The 27,036-nt window shown below is 40.7% G+C and overlaps 1 protein-coding gene and 1 long non-coding RNA gene across 4 annotated transcripts; one reads left to right on the forward strand and one right to left on the reverse strand.

Annotated features, from left to right (window-relative positions):
* Positions 1 to 8,935: 8,935 nt before the first annotated feature.
* On the reverse strand, positions 8,936 to 18,539 carry LOC131354240 (uncharacterized). 2 transcript variants are annotated; one of them, XR_009204726.1, is made up of 3 exons: positions 18,406 to 18,539; positions 14,042 to 14,121; positions 8,936 to 9,109 (listed from the first exon to the last, which is right to left on the reverse strand). It is a non-coding gene; the product is annotated as an uncharacterized LOC131354240 (long non-coding RNA). The 2 variants fall into 2 exon arrangements; XR_009204724.1 differs by lacking the exons at positions 14,042 to 14,121; positions 18,406 to 18,539 and adding exons at positions 10,534 to 10,735; positions 10,992 to 12,183.
* On the forward strand, positions 12,968 to 21,421 carry LOC131354230 (uncharacterized). 2 transcript variants are annotated; one of them, XM_058391618.1, is made up of 12 exons: positions 12,970 to 13,146; positions 14,063 to 14,158; positions 14,699 to 14,878; positions 18,239 to 18,331; positions 18,613 to 18,792; positions 19,458 to 19,559; positions 19,702 to 19,881; positions 20,257 to 20,340; positions 20,480 to 20,539; positions 20,657 to 20,791; positions 21,029 to 21,121; positions 21,276 to 21,421. In XM_058391618.1, the coding sequence occupies exons 1-12, from the start codon at positions 13,021 to 13,023 to the stop codon at positions 21,315 to 21,317; spliced, it is 1,371 nt and encodes a 456-aa protein (XP_058247601.1). In that variant the 5' UTR covers positions 12,970 to 13,020; the 3' UTR covers positions 21,318 to 21,421. The 2 variants fall into 2 exon arrangements, with proteins under 2 accessions (XP_058247603.1, XP_058247601.1); XM_058391620.1 differs by lacking the exon at positions 19,458 to 19,559 and having other exon boundaries at positions 12,968 to 13,146.
* The last annotated feature ends 5,615 nt before the right edge of the window (positions 21,422 to 27,036 follow it).

The following is a 27,036-nucleotide window of genomic DNA, read 5'->3' on the forward strand; positions in this document are numbered from 1 at the left end:
ACAGAGCTATAATATCTTTACCAGAGTTAAGAGATGAAGCACAAACATCTTAAAAATAGTGATGATGTCATAGTTAGAGGGCAGAAACATCTGAAGAGTGTGATACAGGCTGTGTAGAGGACGTATCACAGAAACTGTGTTTCGGAGATTTGCTACTGGATGTCGGAGACTGAAGCAAGTTTCAAAACTTGGAGATCAGCGTTCAGAAAATGATCAAGGTTCAAAGGGTGGTGTGGTGGGTAGAGCTCTTTATATACATCCAGATGTTTCCCATGATGACATCGATGTAGTAGAAGTGCCTATGTGATCATCACTACAGTTCACATCCTCAGGTACAATTACAGTTCTCTACTCGTCTCATCCATGCTGGAGCACTTATTCAAAGCTTGCCCATGAAACTCATGGCTTCCATCAGAGACACATTTTTCTGATCTCTTAAGCTGTGATAGGTTCTGGCTTTATCTCATCACTATCTCTCTATACTTTGTAATGTCTGAAGCTGCTGCCCCACGATGAAGCTCCAAGTTCCACAATTCATGAGGAGTTCCTCTGGGTTCCTCCCACTTTCTGAAAACAAGGTAGATCGTCTATTCCGAAAACTGTGCATGGCGTCCTGATGGACTGTTGTTTAAGAGAAATATAACATCAGCATCTTGTAATTGGAAAATAATCAACTTCAGTTGATGACAACTCCAAGCCTAAGTGTTTCTTTTTCTTCTTTTTTTTTGCTAAGTCACATGCTGTGGTCATTTATTTTTCACAAAATTATTTTTAAAGCTTCCTCATAAACCTCTCTCTCTCACACATACACACACACACACACACATTGCAGCATAATTACATCATCTGTATTCCATGAATGCTAAGTGATATTTGATAAATTATATTTCTGCTGCAGGGGATCAGGAGCTAAAACGCTAACATTAAATAAATAATGGATTTTTGGACACAGTGTCAGACTGGAAATAACAATGTCACAACAACGCACATATTGATTCTAGTCAGAGGTTATAAAGAATATCAAAAACACATCATTTCTCTGAAACTATTGGCAGTCTGTATTCTAATGATTATGTATGGTTTTTAATCTTTTTTTCACATTTATAATGTCGGATAATGTGACAACTGAGAAAGCTCATTAGTCACCGCGCAAGATGTCAGTTATTAAAACTCTGAATGTGATTAAAAAGAGGAAAATGTTTAGCTGAAATGATTTCAAACCTAACTGGGCCATATCCTCATAACTACAGAGGAATAAAGTTCATGTAATTAGCATTTATTCCGCTTCAAAAGCTATTTTTTCTTCACTGTGAATGATCATGACATTTGATCCTTATGCTAATTGCTAACGCCTTTTTTCCACAGTGGTTCTTTGGATCCTGTCTTTTGTCTGACCTTCAGGACACCACAGAACAAAAGCACAGGAAGTAGATCATACATACAGTAAAAACAGGCTGAGAAAGTCCGGACTCTGTTCATCTTCCACATTCTGCTGCTTTTCCAACTGTGTATTTTTTTAATTTCTTACCAAACAGGAACTACGGCAAAATTATAAAATATAACCACTAATGTTTGAAAATATAGCACTAATGTTATGTATAGCAACTGACGTTTAGAGGTTCACTCATACTGGAACTACAATGATGATTTTGAATAAAAATCCAGTTCAGTGTTTCAAATAAATATTTGTGTATTATTGTGTTTGTGTAACTAAGAGGATGAGTTTAAAATAAAAATGAAATCTAACTGTGTCAGTTTCTCTCCTTAAAATCTGCTCTGTTCCCCTTAACTCTAATCACACACACACACACACACACATGCACACGCACGCACGCACACACACATGCACGCACACACACAGACACACACACACACACACACACACACAGTGACTTGCTGTTCCGAGGACATGAGAGCAGTCCAGCAGCCATGATTCTGCTTTTCTGTTTAACAAACACTCATCAGTGTGATTCACTTTACTGCCATTTCAGCTCAAACTTTACTGTGAAAGAAAGAAAGAACGAAAGAAAGAAAGAAAGAAAGAAAGAAAGAAAGAAAGAAAGAAAGAAAGAAAGAAAGAAAGAAAGAAAGAATCTGAAATAAACCTGATCAATTTCTGTGAGGAAAAGTAGTTTCAGTACAGTAACTGAGCAGAGTATCAGACAGTCAACATGCGTAAAAATTAGACAGTAAACAAGTATAATAGTAAACAAGGATTAGATCAGACAGTAAATGAGTGGAAGATCAGACAGTAAAGAAGCATTAGATCAGACATCAGACATGTTAGGTCAGAGCAAAACCAAGCTTAAGATCAGACAGTAAACGAGTGTAAGATCAGACAGTAAATGGGTGTTAGATCAGACAGTAAGTGAGTGTTAGATCAGACAGTGAATGAGTGTAATATCAGACAGTAAAAGAGAGTAAGATCAGACAGTAAAAGAGAGTGAGATCAGACAGTAATTGAGTGTTAGATCAGACAGTAAAAGAGAGTAAGATCAGACAGTAAAAGAGAGTGAGATCAGACAGTAAATGAGAGTGAGATCAGACAGTAAATGAGTGTTAGATCATACAGTAAATGAGTGTAAGATCAGACAGTAAACAAGCATAAGATCAGATAGTAAATGAGTATAAGACAGTAAATGAGTGTAAGATCAGACAGTAAACAAGCATAAGCTCAGACAGTAAATGAGTGTAAGATGAAACAGTAAGTTAGTATTAGATCAGACAGTAAACAAGCATAAGATCAGATAGTAAATGAGTGTATGATAAGACAGTAAATAATCATAAGATCAGACAGTAAATGAGCATAAGAGCAGACAATAGTTGGGATCAGACAGTAAACAAGCATAAGGTCAGACAGTAAATGAGTGTAAGATGTAACAGTAAATGAGTGTAAGATCTGACAGTAAGTGAGTGTTAGATCAGACAGTAAATGAGTGTATGATAAGACAGTAAATAATCATAAGATCAGAAAGTAAATGAGTGTAAGATCTGATAGTAAGTGAGTGTTAGATCAGACAGTAAACAAGCATAGGATCAGACAGTAAATGAGTGTAAGATAAGACAGTAAATAAGTGTAAGATCAGACAGTAAATGAGTATAAGAGCATACACTAGATGGGATCAGACAGTAAATGAGTGTAAGATCTGACAGTAAGTGAGTGTTAGATCAGACAGTAAAAGTGTTAGATCAGACAGTGTGTGTGTGTGCCGTACAGAAGCATTTCTGCTGTGAGGTTTCTGCTGAAGACAGATTGAGGAGGTTATGGGTTCTCATTTCCACACAGAAGCTGATACTAAGAAGATAAGAAGATAAATGTCTCATTTTTCTGCTGCATGAATTTCAGGTCTTTGTGTGATTTCTGAACGTTTCTGAAGCTGATCATGGCTCACTGCAGCTCTTCTGGATGATGTTCAGGTCTGGGTCAGACATGTCAGCACTGAATGATCGCAGATGAAGTTAAATAATATTGAAAGTGACCGTCTACAATCGTTTATGTCCAAAGTATCCAGGTTCATTTGAGGAGACACTTTTCACTTTTCATATTTCTTGTCATTTATTTCACTCCTCTCTGTTTGATGTTCTGTGTTTTTATCTTTAAAGAATCAGGGCGCAACGTGGCCTCCACCCAGAACACACACACACACACACACAGCAGGATGAAACACAGGCGATTAAAGTCTTTTGTATATAAACAGTTTAAATAAAGCTTTATCAGTAGCTGTAGCTGAATAAGAAAATGCGATGCAGACTTTTCGAGGGAACGATGACTTTATTTCATAATGAACGATAACGATCGCCCCTTTGAGGTCCAAATGAACACAGCAAAATGACGTTAATTACCATATTTGTGCACAAAAGCAAACACGCATACCGTTAAATGTCCCACAGGAGGTCAGGAAAAAAAAACCCAAAACAAATAATTCTGAGGACAAAGCAAGCAAGAAAACGAGAGCGGAAAGAAATACATGTACAGTGAAAAACTGAGGTAAAATAAGTGTCAGGAATTTTAAAACAGCTAAACTGATGTAGTGTCATAAACCTTCGTGAGCTACGTGAAGTTCTTCCTGTATGAAGAAGAGAACAATATCAGCATGTGGTTTATTTGGGGGAAAAGCCAACAATACCAGGTAGAAGACACAATCCTTTTTTTAACTATTTATACTTAATATTATATTTATAAATATAATATAATATTTAATATTGTGTAGCATCCTAGAGGTAAGTTCTGACCCTATAAAGCAGCTCTAAACAATTGTTTTTTTCTCTCTCTAAGTTGGAGGCAAGTCGGACAAACTGGTCCGCACAACAACGTTACACCAGATGCCCTTCCTGACGCAGCCCTCCCATTTTTTTTCAGGCTTGGGACCAGCACTGCATCCAGTGGCTGGGGTACGAACCCGGGCCTTTCGCGTGGCATGCGAGAAACCTACCACTGAGCAATCAGTGCCCCCCTCTCTCACAAAGTAAATAAGATAATAAAAAATAAACACACACAGCTTGTCATGTCACTGAGAAACTCTTCTGTAGTGAAGACAAAATTTACAATCTACTTCTTCTTCTTCTTCTTCTTCTTCTTCTTCTGTATTTCTGATTTGATAATCATCTTTTGTGCACTTCGAGTGAAGTTTCACATGCTGTTGTTTTGGTTCTGGCCCTGTCTCCACTCGAGGATGCTGTCCTGGTTGTGTCTTGTGTTTTAGCTATTGAGTAAATATTCATGGTCTTATCACTGAGGATGATGATGATGATGTATATCACGTCTCCTATCTAACTGTTCTCCGTGAGGTGTTACCGAGCCCCAGTGTGGACGTGCTATACTAATTTATAATCCTGATACGGAAATAGAGACTTTTTCTTTTTTCTTTAAATCTCTGTTTGATGATGGCAGAATGGTCTCTTGTGAAGTTGTCTGATTCCTTCTTCATTCTTTGCTTTACGTCTCAGATTTGTCAGGTGTGTGTGATGTTTGTATCTCGCCTGTCGGTGCCCGAGATTCTACGAATTTCCATCTCGAAACATGAAACAAAGCGATATTCATTTCTAGAGCATTTCTACAGCATGTTTATGGAATGTTGTAAATTCTCAGAGGCGTGAGGCCCGAATCCACTCTTCCCTCCGAGTGATAAACCCATTAAACTCGTTTTGTCCTCCAGGTTTCACTTTATTACCTCTGACAACCATTTAAACAAAGACTAAAAGGCGCAAAAGCGGCGATGGGATTTTTTTTCTCCGTCCGGCTTTAATACATTCAGCAAAACACAGAGCGGGTGAGCGAGTGACCGAGGGTGGCTCTCACTTCCTGAAACAGTGAAAAGAGTGCTGGATGAAAAGGTGAAAGCGCGACTGAACAAAAGCACTTTGTCCCAATGACGGCGCTTTTTTTTATTGTGGCTTAAAGAGCTCAGTGTGTGTGTGTGTGTGTGTATGTGTGAGTATGTGTGTGTGTGTTAACAATGTGGCACCATACACTGAATTACAGCCTTTATTGTGACACTCGTTTTTCACCCGTCGCTTCACATCAGTGAATGACAAACTGCAGCGATCTCTCATCACCTCTTTATTTTCACTGATCAGCTAATAAAAATATTAGCATGAGAGTCAAAGCGCAAAACCAGTTTTCAGGTGTGTGTGTGTGTGTGATACCTCAGTATGATATATCCTATAATGAGTTTGTGATTGTAAAATTGTAGTGTGAGAGGATTCGCCTTGTTATTGTTAAAACAGGGAATAACAAAAAAAAAAAACATCATATAAAGAAAAGGTTGCATTGATTGTTTGAGAATGAGACGATTCTTTTTAGGCGAACGTCAACTCGCCATTTTTTGAAGAGCGTTTTTTTTGTTTTTTTATGGATGTTTTGCTGCTTCGACTGAAAACCTGTCTGTTCTGGTTCTGACCTTCTCCATCCTGTGATTATGAAGCTGCCTGAACCTGTTGTGCTATAATTATGCTATGTATGTAGAAAAAAATGCAAAACTGTTAGCTTAATGTTGGACTACTGATGAAAAGGTTGTGAATTTGAATCCCAGGCCCACCAAGATTCCCCTGCTGGACCCCCTAAGCAAGGCCCTTAATGCTCAGTTGTATAATTGAGGTAAAATTTAAGTCGATAAGAGTGTCTGATAAATGTATACAAATCACTATTTCTTATTTTGTTACTTTGGCTCGGATTTTAAATGCAGCATTTTCTGCTTCTTAATGAAATATGTGTAATAATCTGTGTTGCTGCTGGAAGCTGTGTGTGGAAACTCATCTAAACCTAGCCTGTTAGCACACTAACTATTATCTTAGTGAAAAGTTTCCATGTTCTTCTCCAGCAGCTCATCTTCAAGACACTCAAACCTCACGTTCTTTCCCTGACGTGTTTTTTTCTCTCCCACTTCAGGCTCTATCTCTCCTCAGTGGATGTTTCTTCTCTTTCTTCTGTTTTTTTTTTTTCTTGCTCCGTCCTTCGTTCCACTCATGCTTAATCTGTTCAGGCTGCGTAATCCGTAATCCGTCAGGAAATTGTTTCCAGATTAAAGAAACTCGGAGCATGACGCAGTTTTATTCAGGCATGAAATTATGTCCCGGAATACGAAAAATTTTGAAAAAACACACACCTGGATGGACGAGTTTTCACGCTCACACGCGGGGGAATGGACTGTCAGATAGTCCGGTTACAGTCACTTTAAGTTTAGCAGCATTCAGGAAAATTCTACAGATATAAAAAACAAAACAAATGTAATGAGAGATTAGATAAGGACGATGTTTATATTAGATTCTGTCTCCTGTTATCAGTATTTGTTTACTTTAAAAATTTATAAAAAGTGATGATTAACTTTAACTGTAGCTTCAAGCTCAAGTCATGACTTCTGAAGAAAAGCAAATCAAACACACACACACACACACACACAAACACACACACACAGTGTCCAGCTTTTGTTCCCACAAAAAGGTTTTTCCTGCTGAACTGAAGCCAATTTAAATAGTGATTCAATGCTTAAGTGTAGATACTGCATACTGTGTGTGTGTGTGTGCAGTATATTTGCTCAGTCATCAATATAAAAGTGTGTTACTTAAATAAGACTGTAGTTGCGATTAAACGCCTTTCTGTTCTTCTGTGCGTTATAACCTGTGTCTTTGTTCAGTGTGAATGTTTGAATTTCATGTTTGATGAAACACGTTGAGTAAATGATTCGGTTTAATATGAAATATTATGCGTTTGATCAGTTATTTGAAGTGTGAGAGCTACTGTGTGTCCAGCAGTAACTATCTAGCAAATATTAGCATTGGCATTGTTTCAAAAAAGAAAAAGAAATGGGGGGAAATTATATATAAAAATAAATGATGATATATACTGAAGTAAAATTACAGCATTTTACAGTCAGATGACTGTAGTAAACTATTATTCACCTTGATCCAAACACTGCTATAGTACCATTATGAATAAAATGAGTGATGTGATGATGTGGTAACAGCGTGAGTGTTACCCCGTCCCTTCACTTGTTGCCCTGCTGTGTTCACCTGTCTGGTGTTTAGTGTTTCATTATTTATTTATTGATTTGTTCACACTTTGTGTATTAACTTGCACTAGCAACATTGCAGAGTTTTTGCTCTGACAGCAGCACGGATATAAATATTTCTTACTATGAGACATCAAATATTTTATCCATTCTGGTTCCGTTTACTGGATGCAGTGATGTTTCCTCAGACGCCTTAAGATTCGCTGAATGAATGAGTGACTCTGCAAACAGACGCTGAAGCTGATTGACACTCTTTATATTTACATGTCTTCTACACTGTGTTGTGTTTAATACTGTGTTATGATTATGCCTCTCTAAATAAATATGCAAAATAACGAATGCTACGAGTCTGCACACGGACCTGTCGAGTTGTTTTTACGTCTAGTCAAGCAAGATTTATTGTCCTCACACACAGAGGAAGGATATTTCACTGTAACATTCACATTAGAAACCAGGGAGATGAATGTAGCTGCAGTCAAGACTCCAAAAGTCTCCAAGACTCCAAATATTGCCAAAAGTTTTGGGATGCCCCTCTAAATCATTGAATTCAGGTGTTGTTTTTCAGGGGTTGGACTTGGTCCCTTAGTTCCAGTAAAAGGAACTCTTAATGCTTCAGCATACCAACATGGACAATTTGGACAATTTCATGCTCTCAACTTTGTGAGAACAGTTTGGGGATGACCCCTTCCTGTTCCAACATGACTGCACACCAGTGCACAAAGAAAGGTCCATAAAGACATGGATGAGGGAGTTTGGTGTGGAGGAACTTGACAGACCTGCACAGAGTCCTGACCTAAACCTGATAGAACACTTTTGGGATGAATTAGAGTGGAGACTGCGAGCCAGACCAAAACTGGGACGTCTGTCTTTACATGCACATGAATGTAATATGGAGTCGTCCCACCCTTTGCAGCTATAACAGCTTCAACTCTTCTGGGAAGTCTTTCCACAAGGTTTAGGAGTGTGTTTATGGGAATTTTTGACCATTCCTCTAGAAGCGCATTTCTGAGGTCGGGCACTGATGTTGGATGATAAGTCCTGGCTCACAGTATAATTCATCCCAAAGGTGTTCTATCAAGTTGAGGTCAGGACAAAGTTGGGAGCATGAAATTGTCCAAAATGTCTTGGTATGTTCAAACATTAAAAGTTCCTTTCACTGGAACTAAGGGGCCAAGCCCAACCCCTGAAAAACAACACCTGAATTCAGTGATTTAGAGGGGCATCCCAAAACATTTGGCAATATAGTGTACAGTGCTGTAAAAAGGTTTTTGCCCCCTTCCATTTTTTTTATTTTTTTGCATATTTGTCACACTTATTCAGATTCAGATCATCAAACAAATTTTAATATTACACAAAGATAATGCAAGTAAATACAAAATGCAGTTTTTAAATGATGATTTCATTTATTAAGGGAAAAAAAGCTGGCAAGCTGAGAGCAGACTGATTTGGAGCTTCATCTGTGTTACACTGATCTGCAGCTGTGTGTCTCTTCTGCAGCAACATCACGAACTCCACCTCAGTAAATGAGCTCCTGGGCTTCACCCCACTCGTGTCTCAGGTAGGAGGATGACAAGGACACGTTCAGCTGCTGTGTTTTCATTCTGGTAAAAAAAAATCACACAGGTTTAAGTAGCCTGCAAGAGAATGCTCCCTCATTTGCATAATTCATGCATATTCATAGCTAGTTACTTAGACAGTTTTATATTACTAAATAATTAACATTTATTTCCGATTTATTACAGATTTGTAATGCCACGTTTAGTCAAGTGAGTTAATTAACTCCAAAAAAAAGAAGTAACCCTTAAAAATGTCTTGATGAACTAGCGCTAGCTTTCCTGATCATATCGTGTGGACAAGGACACTTCACAGTGCTCATTTCATGGGAAAAATGGACGACACAGTATGGAATGGAGGTGTGTGTGTGTGTGTGTGGACAGAACTCCAGTAGTGATTTGTGCCATTTTTTTCTCCTATTTAAGGAGAACTTGCTAACTGCTAACGGTCATGTTCGCGTAGCAAATCACACTTTCCTGTTCACCTCCAGATAAAGAGGACACTTTGTAGAGCTCAGTGTGTGTGTGTGTGTGTGAACTCCAGGTGTGTTTTTTCAGAGTTAGAGGAGCACACGGTAATGCTAGGGTTCGTGTAGCGAATCACACTTTCCTGTTCACATCCTGATAAACTGGGGCTTAGTGTGTGTGTGTGTGTGTGTGTGTGTGTGTGTTTCACCTCAGGTGAATGACTGACATGCCGTTTTTATTTCTGTTAACGACTTTCTCTTGTTGTTGCTGCCTGTTAGAGTCATATAAATGAAGTTTATTGAAGTAAATATAATACACACACACACGAATGCAGCGTTTGTCTAAATGTCACATCGGATTAAAGCCGGTATGTAAACATTAAAGCAGTCAGAGAAACTTAAAACACAATGCCACATTACACACAGAGGTAGTGTTTACTTTCAAACAGCTGTGACACTTGAATGCACACACACACATGCAGACACACACACACACTCTCTCTCACACACACTCTCTCTCTCTCTCTTACACCCACACTCACACATAAACTCACACACACTCTCTCTTACACACACATGCTCTCACATACACACACACACACTTTCTCTCTCTTACACACACATGCTCTCACATACACACACACACACACTTTCTCTCTCTCTTACACACACACACACACTCCCTCTCTCTCTCTCTCTTACACACACACACATGCTCTCTCTTTCTCTCTCTCTCTCTCTCTCTTACACACACACACACACACTCTTCTTTAACCCATACCTGCACTTTAACACTATCAAGTCGACTTTATTCATGTTGCTCCTTCACTAACAGCGTAAAGTCAACATTTACAAGTTTCAAATCAAATATCAAATCAAAATAAGACACGTTTCCCTCTCAGTGGTCTATTCTATCCTCACACACATATATACGCATACACGTGTGCACGCGCACACAGACACACACACACATATACACACTTATATATATATACATACACTTACATACACACACTCACAGGGCAGTGGTAGCTCAAGTGGTTAAGGTTCTAGATTGTTGGCTGGACGATTGGGATTCAAGCGCCAGCACTGACAAGCTGCCACTGTTGGGCCCTTGAGCAAGGCCCTCAGCTCCAGGGGCACTGCATCATGGCTGACCCAGCGATCACGCCACAAGGATGGGATATGCGAATTTCACTGTGCAGTACTGTATATGTGACAAATAAAGACACATTTAAACACACACACACATATACACACTCACCTACACAAACACCACATATACACACTCACAAACACACAAACATATACACTTACATACACATATACACACACTAACACACACGCACACATACACACTTACATACACATACACATGAACACACAGATACACATACACACAATCACACATACACACACGCACTCCTACACGCACACATGCACTCATACACATCCCTAATTACCGAGCCAGAGGTGGTGGTGGTAAGGAAACACTCCCTGAGATAATATGAGGAAGAACCTCCAGAGGAACCAGACTCAAGAGTGAACCCGTCCTCATCCTCCGTCAGAACCAGTACCACACAATTTCCCTCAAGAAGGTTGCTCATTCTTCTCATCCATCTACAGCTAATGGCAGAATTAAGCTTCCTTCACCACATAGTGTTGAATGTGGACTTTGTGTTGTATTGACTGTGTTTACTGTACTGTAGTGTGTGTTTCTTTTCTAGCTCTGTACATTTACACACTTATATGTTCCTGTGATGAAATCGTCAGCAGATGAAGTAGAAAAGTTGCAGCCTCATCCTGTCAAAGAATTCAGTTTGGTTAGAAAACTTTCTTTTCTGCCCTGCAGCAGATGGAGTGGGGTTTAGCTGCTCGTCAGTCTACCCAGCAGTGATGAGTGCCATGCTGGAGTGGGTCGCTTTAACACCCCAAAGTACACTGTCACTGCTAACAGAGCAAAGGGATCTCTGCTTTGTTCCAAGGCTCCTCGGGTCCTTCAGGTGGTGGCTGAGGCAGGACCCTGAAAAGATGTGATTGGTCAAATGTTGATGGGATAAATTGTCTCCTGAATTCCGGACTGGATCCAGTGCCACCAGCGTGATTCTGTTACTGGCGCTTTGCATTTGGATCAGGGCCACGTGTCTGCATTCCTCGGCCTAGGAACAAAGAACAATATCATTCCTACACTCAGGACCGTATCCATCCCGGCTCCAGAGGGAAAGAAGTCCACACCCCTGCTGCAACAGCGAGAAATCGCCCAGCAGATGCTGATGAGCCGAATGGCCGTGGGAGAGGAGAAAAGACTCGGCGTGGCATTGACACAAGTCTCCTGCAGCGAGCGGCCCAATTCCTTATGTACCTGCAATAAACTTCTCTTTCTGTCCTCGTTCCCAGGGCAGCGTTCAGTAGATCTAATAACAGTCCATATTCAGGAGGTATGGTGTATACCAGACTCACGCTGCACCCAGACTCTTTAAGGATGGTGAAGGTGACGTGTTTACACCGAGCTGTACACACTTATCTCCTGCTGCTGCTCAAAAGTAAATTCAGAGGCCGAAAACCCTAGCAAATACTTTCACTATTATTTCACTAGATAACTTTTGGAATGAATCGTCCAGAGTTTATTAGAAGAGGAGCAGCATCCAGGCACGTAAAGCGACGTATAAACTCGATGTGAGGTTTGTGCTGCTCTAACAGAGTCTACCTTTAAACAAGTGAAATTTATGGTCAAGGAATTCAGGCTGGGATCGTGCTGACCTTTCCTAATTTCATAATTATTCATAATAAGATTTATAGAAGTGTTAGTTGTTGTGTTTTAGCCTAACGTTAGGTAGCATTCATGGTAAACATTAGCAAAATATTTTCATAATCTTCAGAAGAATGAAAGTTAAGCTCCAAGCAGCATTTTTGGTAAAATAATCAAAAATGAATATACACCGCCCCCTAGTGCACATGACTGAGAACTGCCTCTGTGGTGGTGTAGTGTTTTGTCATTTAGTGTTTTTGAATATTCACAGTGATGAGATAGAGACTACTTTATTATTTTATTATCACTGTATGTAAGACTCATGAGTACACACATGCCTCTTCTGTTCTATTTTATCACTTATAATTTTGATTTATTCAAGATACTTGATAAAAGAAGCAAGCATATGCATGGTGTTATTTGGGATGTACGAAATCTGTGATTTAATCATCTAAACTGTTGGAAGCATAAATAAACCTCCACTAGTCCCAGGCAGCATGTGATCAGTGGGGTATCATGGCATTGTCCCTCACTTCCTGTACTCTCTTAGTGTTTAGTGGCATTTAGTTTATTATGGAAAAAAAACTACGAGCACGCCCCCTCCCCCGAACCACCCGACCACGCCCCTCTTCTAGAACTGTCATTGTGACGTAATAGAACACGCTGTTTCTTTGGTAGAAAAAAAAATCCGTACTGATTGAACCTTATAACTGAGAGGCTGTTTTACCGAGTTCAGATTAATAATGCAACATTTATTAGGTTTCATTGGCTCTTGGATCCCCGGTCATCCACTGCGCCCCCTGCTGATTGGAGCTGGAGCTGCAGTCGTGGCCGCTGGAGTTTTTCATTTTGAGAGGAAACGACGTTTGGTGAGTATCTACAGTTTATATAAACATTTATATCTTTACTGTAATATTTCAGCACGCTGAGCAAAACATGTGGTTATGGACATTTTACTGACTTTTCCTTTAATCCAGGATGATACCGGTGGAAAATGTTCCTGATATTTAAATAAAAAATCTCCCTTCAGGCTCTGCTACGTCCTGCACGTCCTCAGGGATAACCCTAAAAACTCGTAAATAAGAGCCACATAACCAAACCTAAACTTTAATACAATGTTTTTAGATAATGTGGTATCTAAAAACATTGTTCTAGATAATGTTGTATCGTGTAGACAAACCAGGCGGATAATACTCTTATAACTTTTCCTTGGGTCTGTTTTAGCGGCATGTACAATAACCAGTCTTCTTCTCTCACCTACTTCTCTGACTTTAACAAGAGAGCATCTTTAACAACAACAACAACAACAAGCACACAGTGACCTCTAGTGGTTATTCCAACAAAATGTCCTTAAAAGATAATAACATTCACCTCAGGATACTACAGATAACCAACTTTTATATCTAAGTATTAAAACGTTGTCAGCTCGAGCTAGGTATTAGCTGTGTGGCTATATTAGCCGTTAGCAGTTCGTAATGGAAACTCGGTTATAATTCCTATTGAACATTTATATTTCAACACTTTCTGTGTGTTTTATAAACTTGTATGCTGCTGTGTAAGTAAATATATGCTCCTAGCTCTCCTGTATAGCTTTTCCCCGTATAAACTTGTTTTTTTGGTAGCAGAAGGACTTGGTTTTAGTATTTCATACACTGCTGATTGAACTGAATTATCCAAGATTGTTAATTCTTCAGTACTATTTTGTCTTCCCAAATCTGCTGTCAGTCCTCAAAATGTCTGAATGTGTGAAAGTAAATGACTAACATGTGGATGGTGCACTTTCAGGATGAGAAGGTCAAGGTGTCCAAGCTGGAGGACAAAGTGAGAGAGTTGGAGGACCTGATCTGTGAGACACAGAGAGAGTGTGAGAAAAAAACTGAGGTGAGCAACAACATCATCAGTATTTTTAACAGTATAAACAGTATTTTTCAAAATAATAGGAATATCAAATAATCTGGTAAATACTGAGAAAGATATCTGCCGAGTGAAACAGCTGTTTGGAGCCTGAGAGGTGTGAGTAGTGATGCTGGACATGATATTAAATAGAAGGATAAGACTTCATGTCCATCAACAGTATTAGTGTCGAGGCATAAAGTTTAATAAAACATACTGCTGAATACAGACTAGTTAAAACAGTTCAGACAAGCTTTAGTAAGAATTTACATGGTTTATAATTATTCACACTGATTCTGGAGTGGTTCATGCAGCAGTGCCTCCTAAAAGGCAGACTCATTTTATCTGAAAGTCTGAATATTTCCCTGTGTGAGAATCCACATACAACATCCTTATGTACTCGCATGCAGAAATACAAATCAGGCTTAAAGTTTACTCATTACCACCAGCTGGCTGATGTGTCTAATGATGGAACAAGATGGAAATAACGATAATAACACTGCTGAATAATTCACACTTTTGCTGTAGGACTTGCAGGCCACTCTGGATGAAGCTGAGGACAAATATGAGAAGACGATGAAGTCCAAAGTTGAGCTAGAGAAAGAGAACTCTGACTTGATATCCAACATAAATTTGCTGCAAGACACAGTGCAGGAGCACACGAAAGAACTTCATGATGTATATGAGAAGTGCGCCGAGTTAACGAAGGTAAGTGAGAAAATCCTCACAGTTCCTTAATAAATAAAGAGAGTGCTCACAGTGGGCCTCAGTTAGTAAGGTTACTTCTAGTCAAGTTTTGTGTGATTGTGTAAACCAAAATCTTTCTACTGGATTTATTTTAGAAACACCGATTATGTTGATCACCTGTTCAGTGTAAAGCCCTGACACAGCTCAGTCCTGACACAGCTGAGTCCTGACACAACTTAATCCTGACACAGCTCAATCCTGACACAGCTGAGTCCTGTCACAAACTCAGTCCTGACACAACTTAATCCTGACACAGCTCAGTCCTGACACAACTCAATCCTGACACAGCTCAGTCCTGACACAACTCAATCCTGACACAGCTCAATCCTGACACAGCTCAGTCCTGACACAGCTCGATCCTGACACAGCTCGATCCTGACACAGCTCAGTCCTGACACAGCTCAATCCTGACACAGCTCAGTCCTGACACAGCTCAATCCTGACACAGCTCAGTCCTGACACAGCTCAATCCTGACACAACTCAGTCCTGACACAGCTCAGTCCTGACACAGCTCAGTCCTGACACAACTCAGTCCTGACACAGCTCAATCCTGACACAACTCAGTCCTGACACAGCTCAGTCCTGACACAACTCAATCCTGACACAGCTCAGTCCTGACACAGCTCAGTCCTGACACAACTCAATCCTGACACAGCTCAGTCCTGACACAGCTCAGTCCTGACACAACTCAGTCCTGACACAGCTCAATCCTGACACAACTCAGTCCTGACACAGCTCAGTCCTGACACAGCTCAGTCCTGACACAGCTCAGTCCTGACACAACTCAATCCTGACACAGCTCAGTCCTGACACAGCTCAGTCCTGACACAGCTCAGTCCTGACACAGCTCGATCCTGACACAACTCAATCCTGACACAGCTCAGTCCTGACACAGCTCAGTCCTGACACAACTCGATCCTGACACAGCTCGATCCTGACACAACTCAGTCCTGACACAGCTCAGTCCTGACACAGCTCAGTCCTGACACAACTCAGTCCTGACACAGCTCAGTCCTGACACAGCTCAGTCCTGACACAGCTCAGTCCTGACACAGCTGAGTCCTGACACAACTCAATCCTGACACAGCTCAGTCCTGACACAGCTCAGTCCTGACACAGCTCGATCCTGACACAGCTCAGTCCTGACACAGCTCAGTCCTGACACAGCTCAGTCCTGACACAACTCAATCCTGACACAGCTCAGTCCTGACACAGCTCAGTCCTGACACAGCTCAGTCCTGACACAGCTGAGTCCTGACACAACTCAATCCTGACATAGCTCTATCCTGACACAGCTCAGTCCTGACACAACTCGATCCTGACACAGCTCGATCCTGACACAACTCAGTCCTGACACAGCTCAGTCCTGACACAGCTCAATCCTGACACAGCTCAGTCCTGACACAGCTCAGTCCTGACACAACTCAATCCTGACACAGCTCAATCCTGACACAACTCAATCCTGACACAGCTCAGTCCTGACACAACTCAATCCTGACATAGCTCTATCCTGACACAGCTCAGTCCTGACACAACTCGATCCTGACACAGCTCGATCCTGACACAACTCAGTCCTGACACAGCTCAGTCCTGACACAGCTCAATCCTGACACAGCTCAGTCCTGACACAGCTCAGTCCTGACACAACTCAATCCTGACACAGCTCAATCCTGACACAGCTCAGTCCTGACACAGCTCAGTCCTGACACAGCTCTATCCTGACACAGCTCTATCCTGACACAGCTCAGTCCTGACACAACTCGATCCTGACACAACTCAATCCTGACACAGCTCAGTCCTGACACAACTCGATCCTGACACAACTCAATCCTGACACAGCTCAATCCTGACACAGCTCAGTCCTGACACAGCTCAGTCCTGACACAGCTCAGTCCTGACACAGCTCAATCCTGACACAGCTCAATCCTGACACAGCTCAGTCCTGACACAGCTCAGTCCTGACACAACTCAATCCTGACACAGCTCAGTCCTGACACAGCTCAGTCCTGACACAGCTCAGTCCTGACACAGCTCAGTCCTGACACAACTCAATCCTGACACAGCTCAGTCCTGACACAACTCAATCCTGACACAGCTCAGTCCTGACACAGCTCAGTCCTGACACAGCTCAGTCCTGACACAACTCAATCCTGACACAGCTCAGTCCTGACACAGCTCAGTCCTGACACAGCTCAGTCCTGACACAACTCAATCCTGACACAGCTCAGTCCTGACACAGCTCAGTCCTGACACAGCTCAATCCTGACACAACTCAATCCTGACACAGCTCAGTCCTGACACAGCTCAGTCCTGACACAACTCAATCCTAACACAGCTCAGTCCTGACACAACTCAATCCTGACACAGCTCAGTCCTGACACAGCTCAGTCCTGACACAACTCAATCCTGACACAGCTCAGTCCTGACACAGCTCAGTCCTGACACAGCTCAGTCCTGACACAGCTCGATCCTGACACAACTCAATCCTGACACAGCTCGATCCTGACACAGCTCAATCCTGACACAGCTCAGTCCTGACACAGCTCAGTCCTGACACAACTCAATCCTGACACAGCTCAGTCCTGACACAACTCAATCCTGACACAGCTCAGTCCTGACACAGCTCAGTCCTGACACAGCTCAGTCCTGACACAACTCAATCCTGACACAGCTCAGTCCTGACACAGCTCAGTCCTGACACAGCTCAGTCCTGACACAGCTGAGTCCTGACACAACTCAATCCTGACACAGCTCAGTCCTGACACAACTCAGTCCTGACACAGCTCGATCCTGACACAGCTCGATCCTGACACAGCTCAGTCCTGACACAGCTCAATCCTGACACATGTAATTTTGATATTAAAATATTTAGTAATGTATAAGATTATCACTAGCGTGGAATAAGAAGCAGCAGCATAAATAGTATCTAAATATCTAAATAGTAAAGTTTAGTAATCGATGCATGTTATAGTCTGAAGACGATCGAGTTGGGAAGTTCATTAGTTTAGACTTCTTATGTATATATTCACACACACTCAGGGTCATGAGTAAGATCATTTTTCAGAATGTACAGGATTTTCATGAACCACAGAGTAAATGCTCATCTGAAGGTTTTCTGAATGAATCGTAGCGATAAATGAGGCTCTGTGTTCGTGCTGCATGATGACTTACACCACATGATATAAGCACAGGAAACAAAGAAAAGCTTTATTTCTAGTTTGAGATGCTGACTTTCTTTTTACTGAATGGATCGCAGAATGTCGGATGTGAAAAGTAAGTAGTGAAGTTTAAACCTCTTCTGCTCCATGGCTTTGTTTTAGGAGTATGAGCAGGAGAAGGAGGAACACGAAATGTTGAAGTCAGAGTATACTAAGGCGAAGGAATCTATAGAAGAGTGCCGCTATCAAATAGAAGTAAGTTTTGAGAATTCATCACTTCTATATTATTGCTACAACCATTTTTAATTAACATGCAACAAAAAACTCACTTAAGTCCATGTGGATTAAAAGGTCCTTCATTTCTACTTGACTGAAATCCATGTTACTTTGAATTTATTTCTTTTTCACTGAAGTGAAGCGGTAAAGTTAGCATTACAAGTAAAACCTCCAAACAACTTCATGCTGTTCTGCCGAGTAAGGAGATGAGTCTGAAAGTGTCTGAATGTGTAAATAAAGCCAACCCTCTTTGGTTATAGTGCTTCAAGGAGGCAGTGATTAAAGCTCAGACCACATACGAGCAGCTGAATGACTTTCATGCTGAGCTAAAGAAGGAGAGCACCGACCTGACATCTAAAGCCGAATTACTGCAAGACGCAGTAGAGGAGAAAAGGGAAGAGATCTCTGAGACATACAGGAAGTGTAACTTCTTAAGGAATGTAAGTGAGAAATCCTTGCATTAAGTAGTTCCCTTATAAATAATATAAGTACTCACAGTGAGCCTGATTTATCCTTTTCACACAATAAGGTGTAAAGCGCGTTCCTGACACAGCTCATTTACATTTAGTGACACCCACAAAAGTCCATAAAAGGTCAAACGCACAGATCACTTAGAGAACGAAATGAACAGTGAGAATAAAGACAGAAATGAAGACATTTTGACTCAATATGATGCAAAAACAATTATGTATTAATATGTAGCATGTTCTTCGTAATCTTCCATCAGCTGAGGAATTTGTTTACGGCTTAATGCTTCAGTCCCATTTTGTCTTAATTTGTGGGTTTTTTGTTGGGTCGATTACTTTCTTTTTCATATTCTTTAATTAATGCCAGTGTCAGGGTCACGCGTAAGATCTAAACATTTTTCAGAACGTACAGGATTTTCATGAACCACAGAGTAAATGCTCATCTGAAGGTTTTCCGAAGTCTGTGTTACACCACATGATATAAGCACACCACATGATATAAGCACAGGGAACAAAATAAAAGCTGTATTTCTAGTTTGAGATGCTGACTTTCTTTTTACTGAATGGATCTCAGAGTGCCTGATGTGAAAAGTAAGTAGTGAAGTTTAAACTTCATCTGCCCCATGGCTGTGTTTTAGGAGTATGAGCAGGAGAAGGAGAAACATGAAATGTTGAAGTCAGAGTACGAAGATATGAAGAAATCTTTTGAAAACAATGGGAACTATGAGAACAATAGGAAGGTTAGATTTTCTTTTTGTGTGTGTCCAATCTCACATAGGCATATTTTTTGCAACATTTTGTCTCTTATCCTTTTATGCTGTTCTGATGATTGCGGAGATCAAGGTGTGTAGAAAGTAAACAAACCCAACACTCTTCCTGTAGGACATGCAGGATGCTCTGGCTGAAGCTGAGAAGAAATATGAGCAGATGATGAAGTCCAATGATGAGATAAGGACAAAGAACCATGACCTGACATCTCAGTCAAATGATCTGCAGGATATTGTGTACAAGCTGCAAGCACAGATCAATAAGAGCCAGCGTATGACTAGAAAGTTAAGAGAGGTAAATAGGAAGCTCTCACATCAAGCAGAACATCTGCTGCATGATGAGTTACTCTACAGGATAAATGAACAAAATAAACATCACTTTTGCAGTTTTTGAGATGAATAGAATTTGGGGCACAATTTAAAAAAGTATTAAAAAGTTCAGTCATATTAGGTTTATATCATTTGGCTGTTGATAATCAGTACTTATTTTGTATCGTGTCATTGGTCATAGATTTTACCGGTTTTTGAAATCCTGGAATAGAGAAGAAAAATGCATTTCCAAATTTTAAATTTGTTACACTGCATCTACTTAATACACATTTTCAGAAGTGGCTCATTGTAGATGTAAACAAATCTGAACCTTGTAATTTTCTCTGTTGCTGTGTTTTAGGATGAATGGAAAACACAAGAGGATTATAACATCCTGAAATCAGAGTATGAGGTGCTGTTACAAAACTGTAACGAGTTACAGCAGGTAAGCTTCTCCTCTCATTAAACCACGAATGAAATGTAGGACTGCTATAGCAAATTTTAAATGAGAAGAAAAAAAGTCAATGTGGTGTCAAGTCCTTATTTTCTACTTAAATCTCTTTTGCTCTATGGCTGTGTTTTAGGAGATTGAGCGAGAGCAGAAGGCTCAGAATAACCTGAAGACAGTGTGCGATCGCATGAAGGTTAGTTGTTTTTGCCACCTCTGCCTCCTTGGTAGTCTCAGTTACCTGTTGTATAGTCAGTGTAGTCAGTGCAGTCAGGATTTGGTGACAAACAAGCTTTGATTATTGAACTTCCAGGAGATTCCAGAGTCCAGTGCAGGTCTAGAGCAGGTGTCTGAACTGATATGCCAGGTGACCATACTGCAAGGCTCAGTACAGCTGCTGGAGGAAGAGTTCCATGATGTGCGTGGGAAATGCGACGGGATAATGGTGGTAAGTGAGAAAATCCTTGCATCCCGCAGTTACCTAAATAATAATGATTAAGAAATATGAGGAGTTGTGATGTTTGTGCTGCATGATGAGCGAATCCCAGGCTATATTTACTTCAACAAAATAAAACATTTCTAGTTTAAGACGTCAGTTTCCTTTTTTGTTGAATGGACGTGGCCCAATGCAGATGGGGAAAGTAAGCCCTTGAGTTTTAACCTCTTTTGCTTCTTGCTGTTTTAGAAGAGAGAAGAAGAGAAAAAGGCTCACAATTTAATGCAGCTGAAGTACCAAGAGATGAAGGAAGCATTAGGAAATTGCAAGATTTTAATCATGGTAATTTTTTTTCCTCTCAATAAGTCATGACTAATGTAGTACACCATGTGTTATGGGTCAGAAAAGTACCTCATTCACACATGGATATTAAGAAGCAAATATTCAAGCTTCTACATGATGATCTTACTTACAAATTAAATCTTTATTTTCACAGAGACATCTCAGACCTGCACCTGAGGACCGAACGGATCCATAAACCCTAAATAGTTTAACACCTGATGTACTACTTACTATAACCCCATACACAGTGAGGGAAAAAATAATTTGATCCCCTGCTGATTTTGTACGTTTGCCCACTGACAAACAAATGATCAGTCTGTAATTTTAATGGTAGGTGTATTTGAACAGTGAGAGGCAGAATAACAACAAAAAAATCCAGAAAAACGCATTTCAGAAAAGTTATACATTGTTTTGCATTTATTTGCAAGTATTTGACCCCCTATCAATCAGAAAGATTTCTGGCTCCCAGGTGTCTTTTATACAGGTAAGGAGCTGAGATTACAGTAGGAGCACTCTCGGGGAGTGCTCTTAATCTCAGCTCGTTACCTGTATGAAAGACACCTGTCCACAGAAGGAAGCAATCAATCAGATTCCAAACTCTCCATCATGGCCAAGACCAAAGAGCTGTCCATGGATGTCAGGGACAAGATTGTAGACCTACACAAGGCTGGAATGAGCTACAAGACCATCGCCAAGCAGCTTGGTGAGAAGGTGACAACAATTGGTGCGATTATTCCCAAATGGAAGAAACACAAAAGGACTGTCAATCTTCCTCGGTCTGGGGCTCCATGCAAGATCTCACCTCATGGAGTTTCAATGATCATGAGAACGGCAAGGAATCAGTCCAGAATTACACTGGAGGATTTTGTCAGTGATCTCAAGGCAGCTGGGACCATAGTCACCAAGAAAACAACTGGTAACACTCTACGCCGTGAAAGACTGAAATCCAGTAGCGCCCGCAATGTCCCCCTGCTAAAGAAAGCACATGTACAGGCTCATCTGAAGTTTGCCAGTGAACATCTGAATGATTCAGAGGAGAACTGGGTGAAAGTGTTGTGGTCAAATGAGACCAAAATCCAGCTCTTTGGCATCAACTCAACTCGCCGTGTTTGGAGGAGGAGGAACGCTGCCTATGACCCCAAGTACACCATCCCCAGGTGATAGGACAACTGCACCGCATCAAAGGGACGATGGACAGGGCCATGTACCGTTAAATCTTGGATGAGAACCTCCATCCCTCAGCCAGGGCATTGAAAATGGGTCGTGGATGGATATTCCAGCCTGACAATGACCCAAAACACACGGCCAGGGCAACAAAGGAGTGGTTCAAAAAGAAGCACATTAAGGTCCTGTAGTGGCCTAGCCAGTCTCCAGACCTTAATCCCATAGAAAATCTGTGGAGGGAGCTGAAGGGTCAGCCACAAACCCTTAATGACTTGGAAAGGATCTGCAAAGAGGAGTGGGCCCAAATTCCTTGAGATGTGAGATGTGTGCAAACCTGGTGGCCAACTACAAGAAATGTCTGACATCTGTGATTGCCAACAAGGGTTTGCCACCAAGTACTAAGTCATGTTTTGCAAAGGGGTCAAATACTTATTTCACTCAATAAAATGCAAATCAATGTATAACTTTTTTGAAATGTGTTTTTCTGGTACACATTTTTTATTTTTTGTTGTTATTCTGTTATTATTCTCACTGTTCAGATAAACCTACCATTAAAATTACAGACTGATCATTTCTTTGTCAGTGGGCAAACGTACAAAATGAGCAGGGGATCAAATCATTTTTTCCCTCACTGTAATTGTCTTTAAGGTATCTCGTGAGGTTTAGTGGTTGTATGTGTGAGCTCCTTGATGCTGAACCCTTAACAAATGTTGCATCATTTTCAGAAATAATGTTATGTGTTTCAGTTGAGCACTACTAGCTCAGTTGTTTAAAATGAGATAAAATGTAAGTTGCTCTTGGTAAGGGTATCAGCCAAATGCCAGAAATGTAAATGTAGTACCTTCTGGCCTGTTATTGTTGTTAGGTGCAGCTTTGTTAGGGGAAAATGGAGGAGATCACCACTGCAATCCTATAGAACTGGCCAAATGGCTGGATCAATTGGTGAAATTGGTCAGGGAGCAATATAAATTGATGTTTATGTTGTGTATTAACATTAAGGAGTATATCATTGTGAATGAAATGGGAGGGAAGTGGAACAGTAAGATTACAGGGTGAAGAGATGAAGAAGGTACAGGAGTTTAAGTACTTGGGGTCAACAGTCCAGAGTAATGGAGAGTGTGGGAAAGAGGTAAAGAAGCGAGTTCAGGCAGGTTGGAATGGATGGAGAAAGGTGTTCTGTGATAGAAAAATATCAGTGAGGATCAAGGGGAAGGTGTACAAGACAGTGGTGAGACCGGAATCAGAGCTGGAGGTAGCAGGGCTGAAGATGTTGAGGTTCTCTTTGGGAAAGACAAGGTTGAACAGGATTAGGAACGAGTACATCAGAGGGACAGCTCATGTTGGACATTTGGGGGACAAAGTTAGGGAGGCCAGATTAAGATGGTTTGGACATGTTCAGAGGAGGGAGAGTGAGTATATTGGTAGGAGAATGTTGGACATGGAGCTGCCAGGCAGGAGGTAAAGAGGAAGGCCAAAGAGGAGGTATATGGATGGAATAAATGAGGATATAATGCTAGTGGGTGTAAGTGTTGAGGATGCAGAAGATGGGGATAGGTGGAGAGAGATGATTCACTGTGGCGACCCCTGAAGGGAAAAGCCGAAAGAAGAAGTACATCATTATATAATTTTAGAATAGGTGTTAATCATACTGCCCCTGGTGGGTTACGAGGGGTGAAGTGGGAATTACAACACCACCTCTACCACTAAAAAACATTCTTTAACAAAAATAAAGTTTTTTTTATGTTTTATGTATTTTTTTATGTTTTAACAAAAATAAACTCTGAACTTTTATCATCTTTGACACAATTAATGAACTTATTCCATACATTTTAGTTTAGCTTGAATTTTACTTGACAGAAGAGAAATTCTTCTATTAGGCAATTTAATATTATTAAATATGTCTAGAGACGTGTGTGTGTGTGAGTGAAAATTCAAGATGATCAGCAGTTTATAAAATACTCAAATCAGCTCTTCTATAACCGACATCAACGCCACAAAGTCACAGAAATCTGACGTTTTCTTGATTCTGATGTTTGCTTTGAATATAAACTGAAGCTCTTGAATAAGTAAAGCTCTTTCCACACTCTGAGCACTGATACGGTTTCTCTCCTGTGTGTAGCTGGAGATGATGTTCCACACTGTGCGAATGCACTGATGTTCTTTGAGAGCACTCTGATTCATGAAGCTCCTTTCACATGTTTAATCTCAACAAGACTCTTCTTGTGACACAAATGTAGTGCTGCTCAGTTTGTGGAAATGCAGACGTTTGGATAATACATTGATTTGATGATGTTTCTAGATTTGACTTATTTGTCATATGTCTGTCTCAGGAGTGTATACCAGAAAAACATTTGAATGATCGATTACATAAAAATTCATTTAAAAAGAAATGGAAGTCAGTGTGTGAGATTTTATATTACAATAAGGTCTAAGTGCTCATATTGGCAAAATGACCCTGAATGGGCATTATCGTGACATTTCCTGCTGCAGGCTTTCTGAAGTTAGAGCTAGAACTCATACTCTGAGATATCAGCTTGTTTTGGTGCACATCACTTTATGTAAATTTTCTTTTTCTCTCCTTAGAGTGAGGAAATAAATTGAATATGAGGCCATAGGTGCCCTGATTTAGTTGACAGTCTCTATTCTTGCCCCATTTTTGGCCATTATCCACTGCGCACTAAAAAGTGATTGTGATTCAGACTGATGCTGTGTATTGTGAGACTCTCGATCTTGTGAGATAATGGCCGAAAAAGAGAAAGAAAACTTCATATTCACCGGCAAAAACACAACAAACTTGAAGCGAAATTAGCAGGCGAGCAATCCGGAAAGATGTGAACGTGTTTCTTTTAGGAAAAGCAGACAGGCAGGGGCAGGTCTATGTGGTGTCCAGGGATGGCACCGGCCCCCCTGAAATCTGATTGGCCACCCCAGATGCCCACCCTTTAAGATGTGATTTTTTTGCTTTTTGTGGTATTAAAAGCTGGGAAGTGGAGGGAGGAATAGCGATCAGCTCATACGACGATTGCTTCTGGCAAGATTGGATTGGTCTGCTGTGGTTATGGCGGAAGAGCTGCAACAACTACGAGAGCAGTTAGAGCAACTGCAAATGGAAAATGAAAGACTAAGACGACCGCCTCAGGTTGAAGGTTTAGCAAGTGTGAAGGTAATGGTCAGAGTCGTGAACAGGCTATATATTTGCCTAGAGAGAGAAAATGTTCTGAATTCTCTGGTAAAGTGTCTGAATTAGACAAAGCCATGTTTGTTTATGATCGTTTAGAGGGGGAGGCTCGCACTGAATTAAGTTTATGCCTGGGGAAGTTAAAGAGGACTCCAGTGAAATATTTGCAATTTTGCATGAATTATATTGATCTTCTTATTCCTATGTGATCTTGCAACAGCAGTTTTTTGACAGAAAACAGAAGGAAGGGGAATCTTTACAAGAGTTTTTTCATGCATTAATGGATCTTATGGATAAGGTAGGAAAAGCTAACCCTAATGCTGTGTCTGACCATCAGGTTGTTCTGCGAGATCAATTTTGTGAAAACGTTCAGGACCATACCCTTCAAAGAGAAATAAAAGGTTGGTGAGGCAGAATTCTTCCTTGAACTTCCTTGACCTACGCAAAGAGGCAATATTTTGGGTGGAGGAGGGACAGCCTCAAAGAAAACGATCATGTAAAGTAGTTCCTCACTCATTTGAAACTCAAGTTGTTGCTACATGTGAAGAGAATTGGGTGGCTAGTTTTGAATTTGCAGAATTGAAAGATATGTTTCTAAGACAGCAAACACAATTGGATTTAATTTTTAAAACTTCAAGAAGTACTCCAGATGGGGTTGGAGGTAATGCTAATAGAGCCCCCAGAAGTAGATTTTGCAGAACACCTGATGGCCAACCCATATGTATCAAATGTAGTCAAGCTGGTCACATAGTGAGATATTGTAGTACCAATGTGCAATCTAGGTCCTTGCCTGCATCGGGTTCTGGTGGCGGGGCAGTTGTTGTGTCTGCCTTATTGATGGAAAACTAGAGCCCTCCAGGGTGCAGAGCCACACACTGGAGATGGGAACATTAGGCTCAAAAGTTGACTCTCAAGCTTTTTCTAGTTTGGTAGGGTCTTGTCCAACACTGAATGTTAAAATGGGAATTGTTGATGTGCTGTGCTTACTAGATACAGGCTCTATGGTTACCACTTTAACAGAGTTATTTTAACCATTATTTTTCTGATTTGAGTAAAGGTGGTCTTCGTGACTGTGCATGGTTGGTGTTGAAAGCTGCAAATGGGATGGATATTCCATGCGTGGGGTATGTAGAACTTGATGTCAGTTTATTTGGCATAACATTAACCAGGAAAGGAATTTTGATTGTAAAGGATACCTGTTTCCCTAATATGTATTCTCAAAAGGAGAAAATTCCAGCCGTGTTGGGTATGAATATTATTCAAGAGTGTTATGTTAGCTTCCTCAGTATGGAAACAGGCACTCCGCTGTTGTCAAAAAATTGAAGCTGTTTCAAATTCTTCCTCTGATTTAAGGTGAGAGTGCAGGTTAAAACCCCTGTTCGTGTTGCTGCAGGTACCATGACTATGGTTCCTGTTACCTGTACCCAAGTTTCAGGTGCAGTGATAGAATTTCTTTTAGAGTCACTGGGCCAGAGGAAAACATCCTTCCCGAGGGTTTGCTGTTGCCTCCTTCTTTGGTATATGCAGAGAGGGGGTTAGTGTATGCAGCTATTGTTAATGTAGGGAGTACAGA

This window comes from Hemibagrus wyckioides, linkage group LG06 (genome assembly GCF_019097595.1).
Source record: "Hemibagrus wyckioides isolate EC202008001 linkage group LG06, SWU_Hwy_1.0, whole genome shotgun sequence".
Lineage (NCBI taxonomy): Eukaryota > Metazoa > Chordata > Actinopteri > Siluriformes > Bagridae > Hemibagrus > Hemibagrus wyckioides.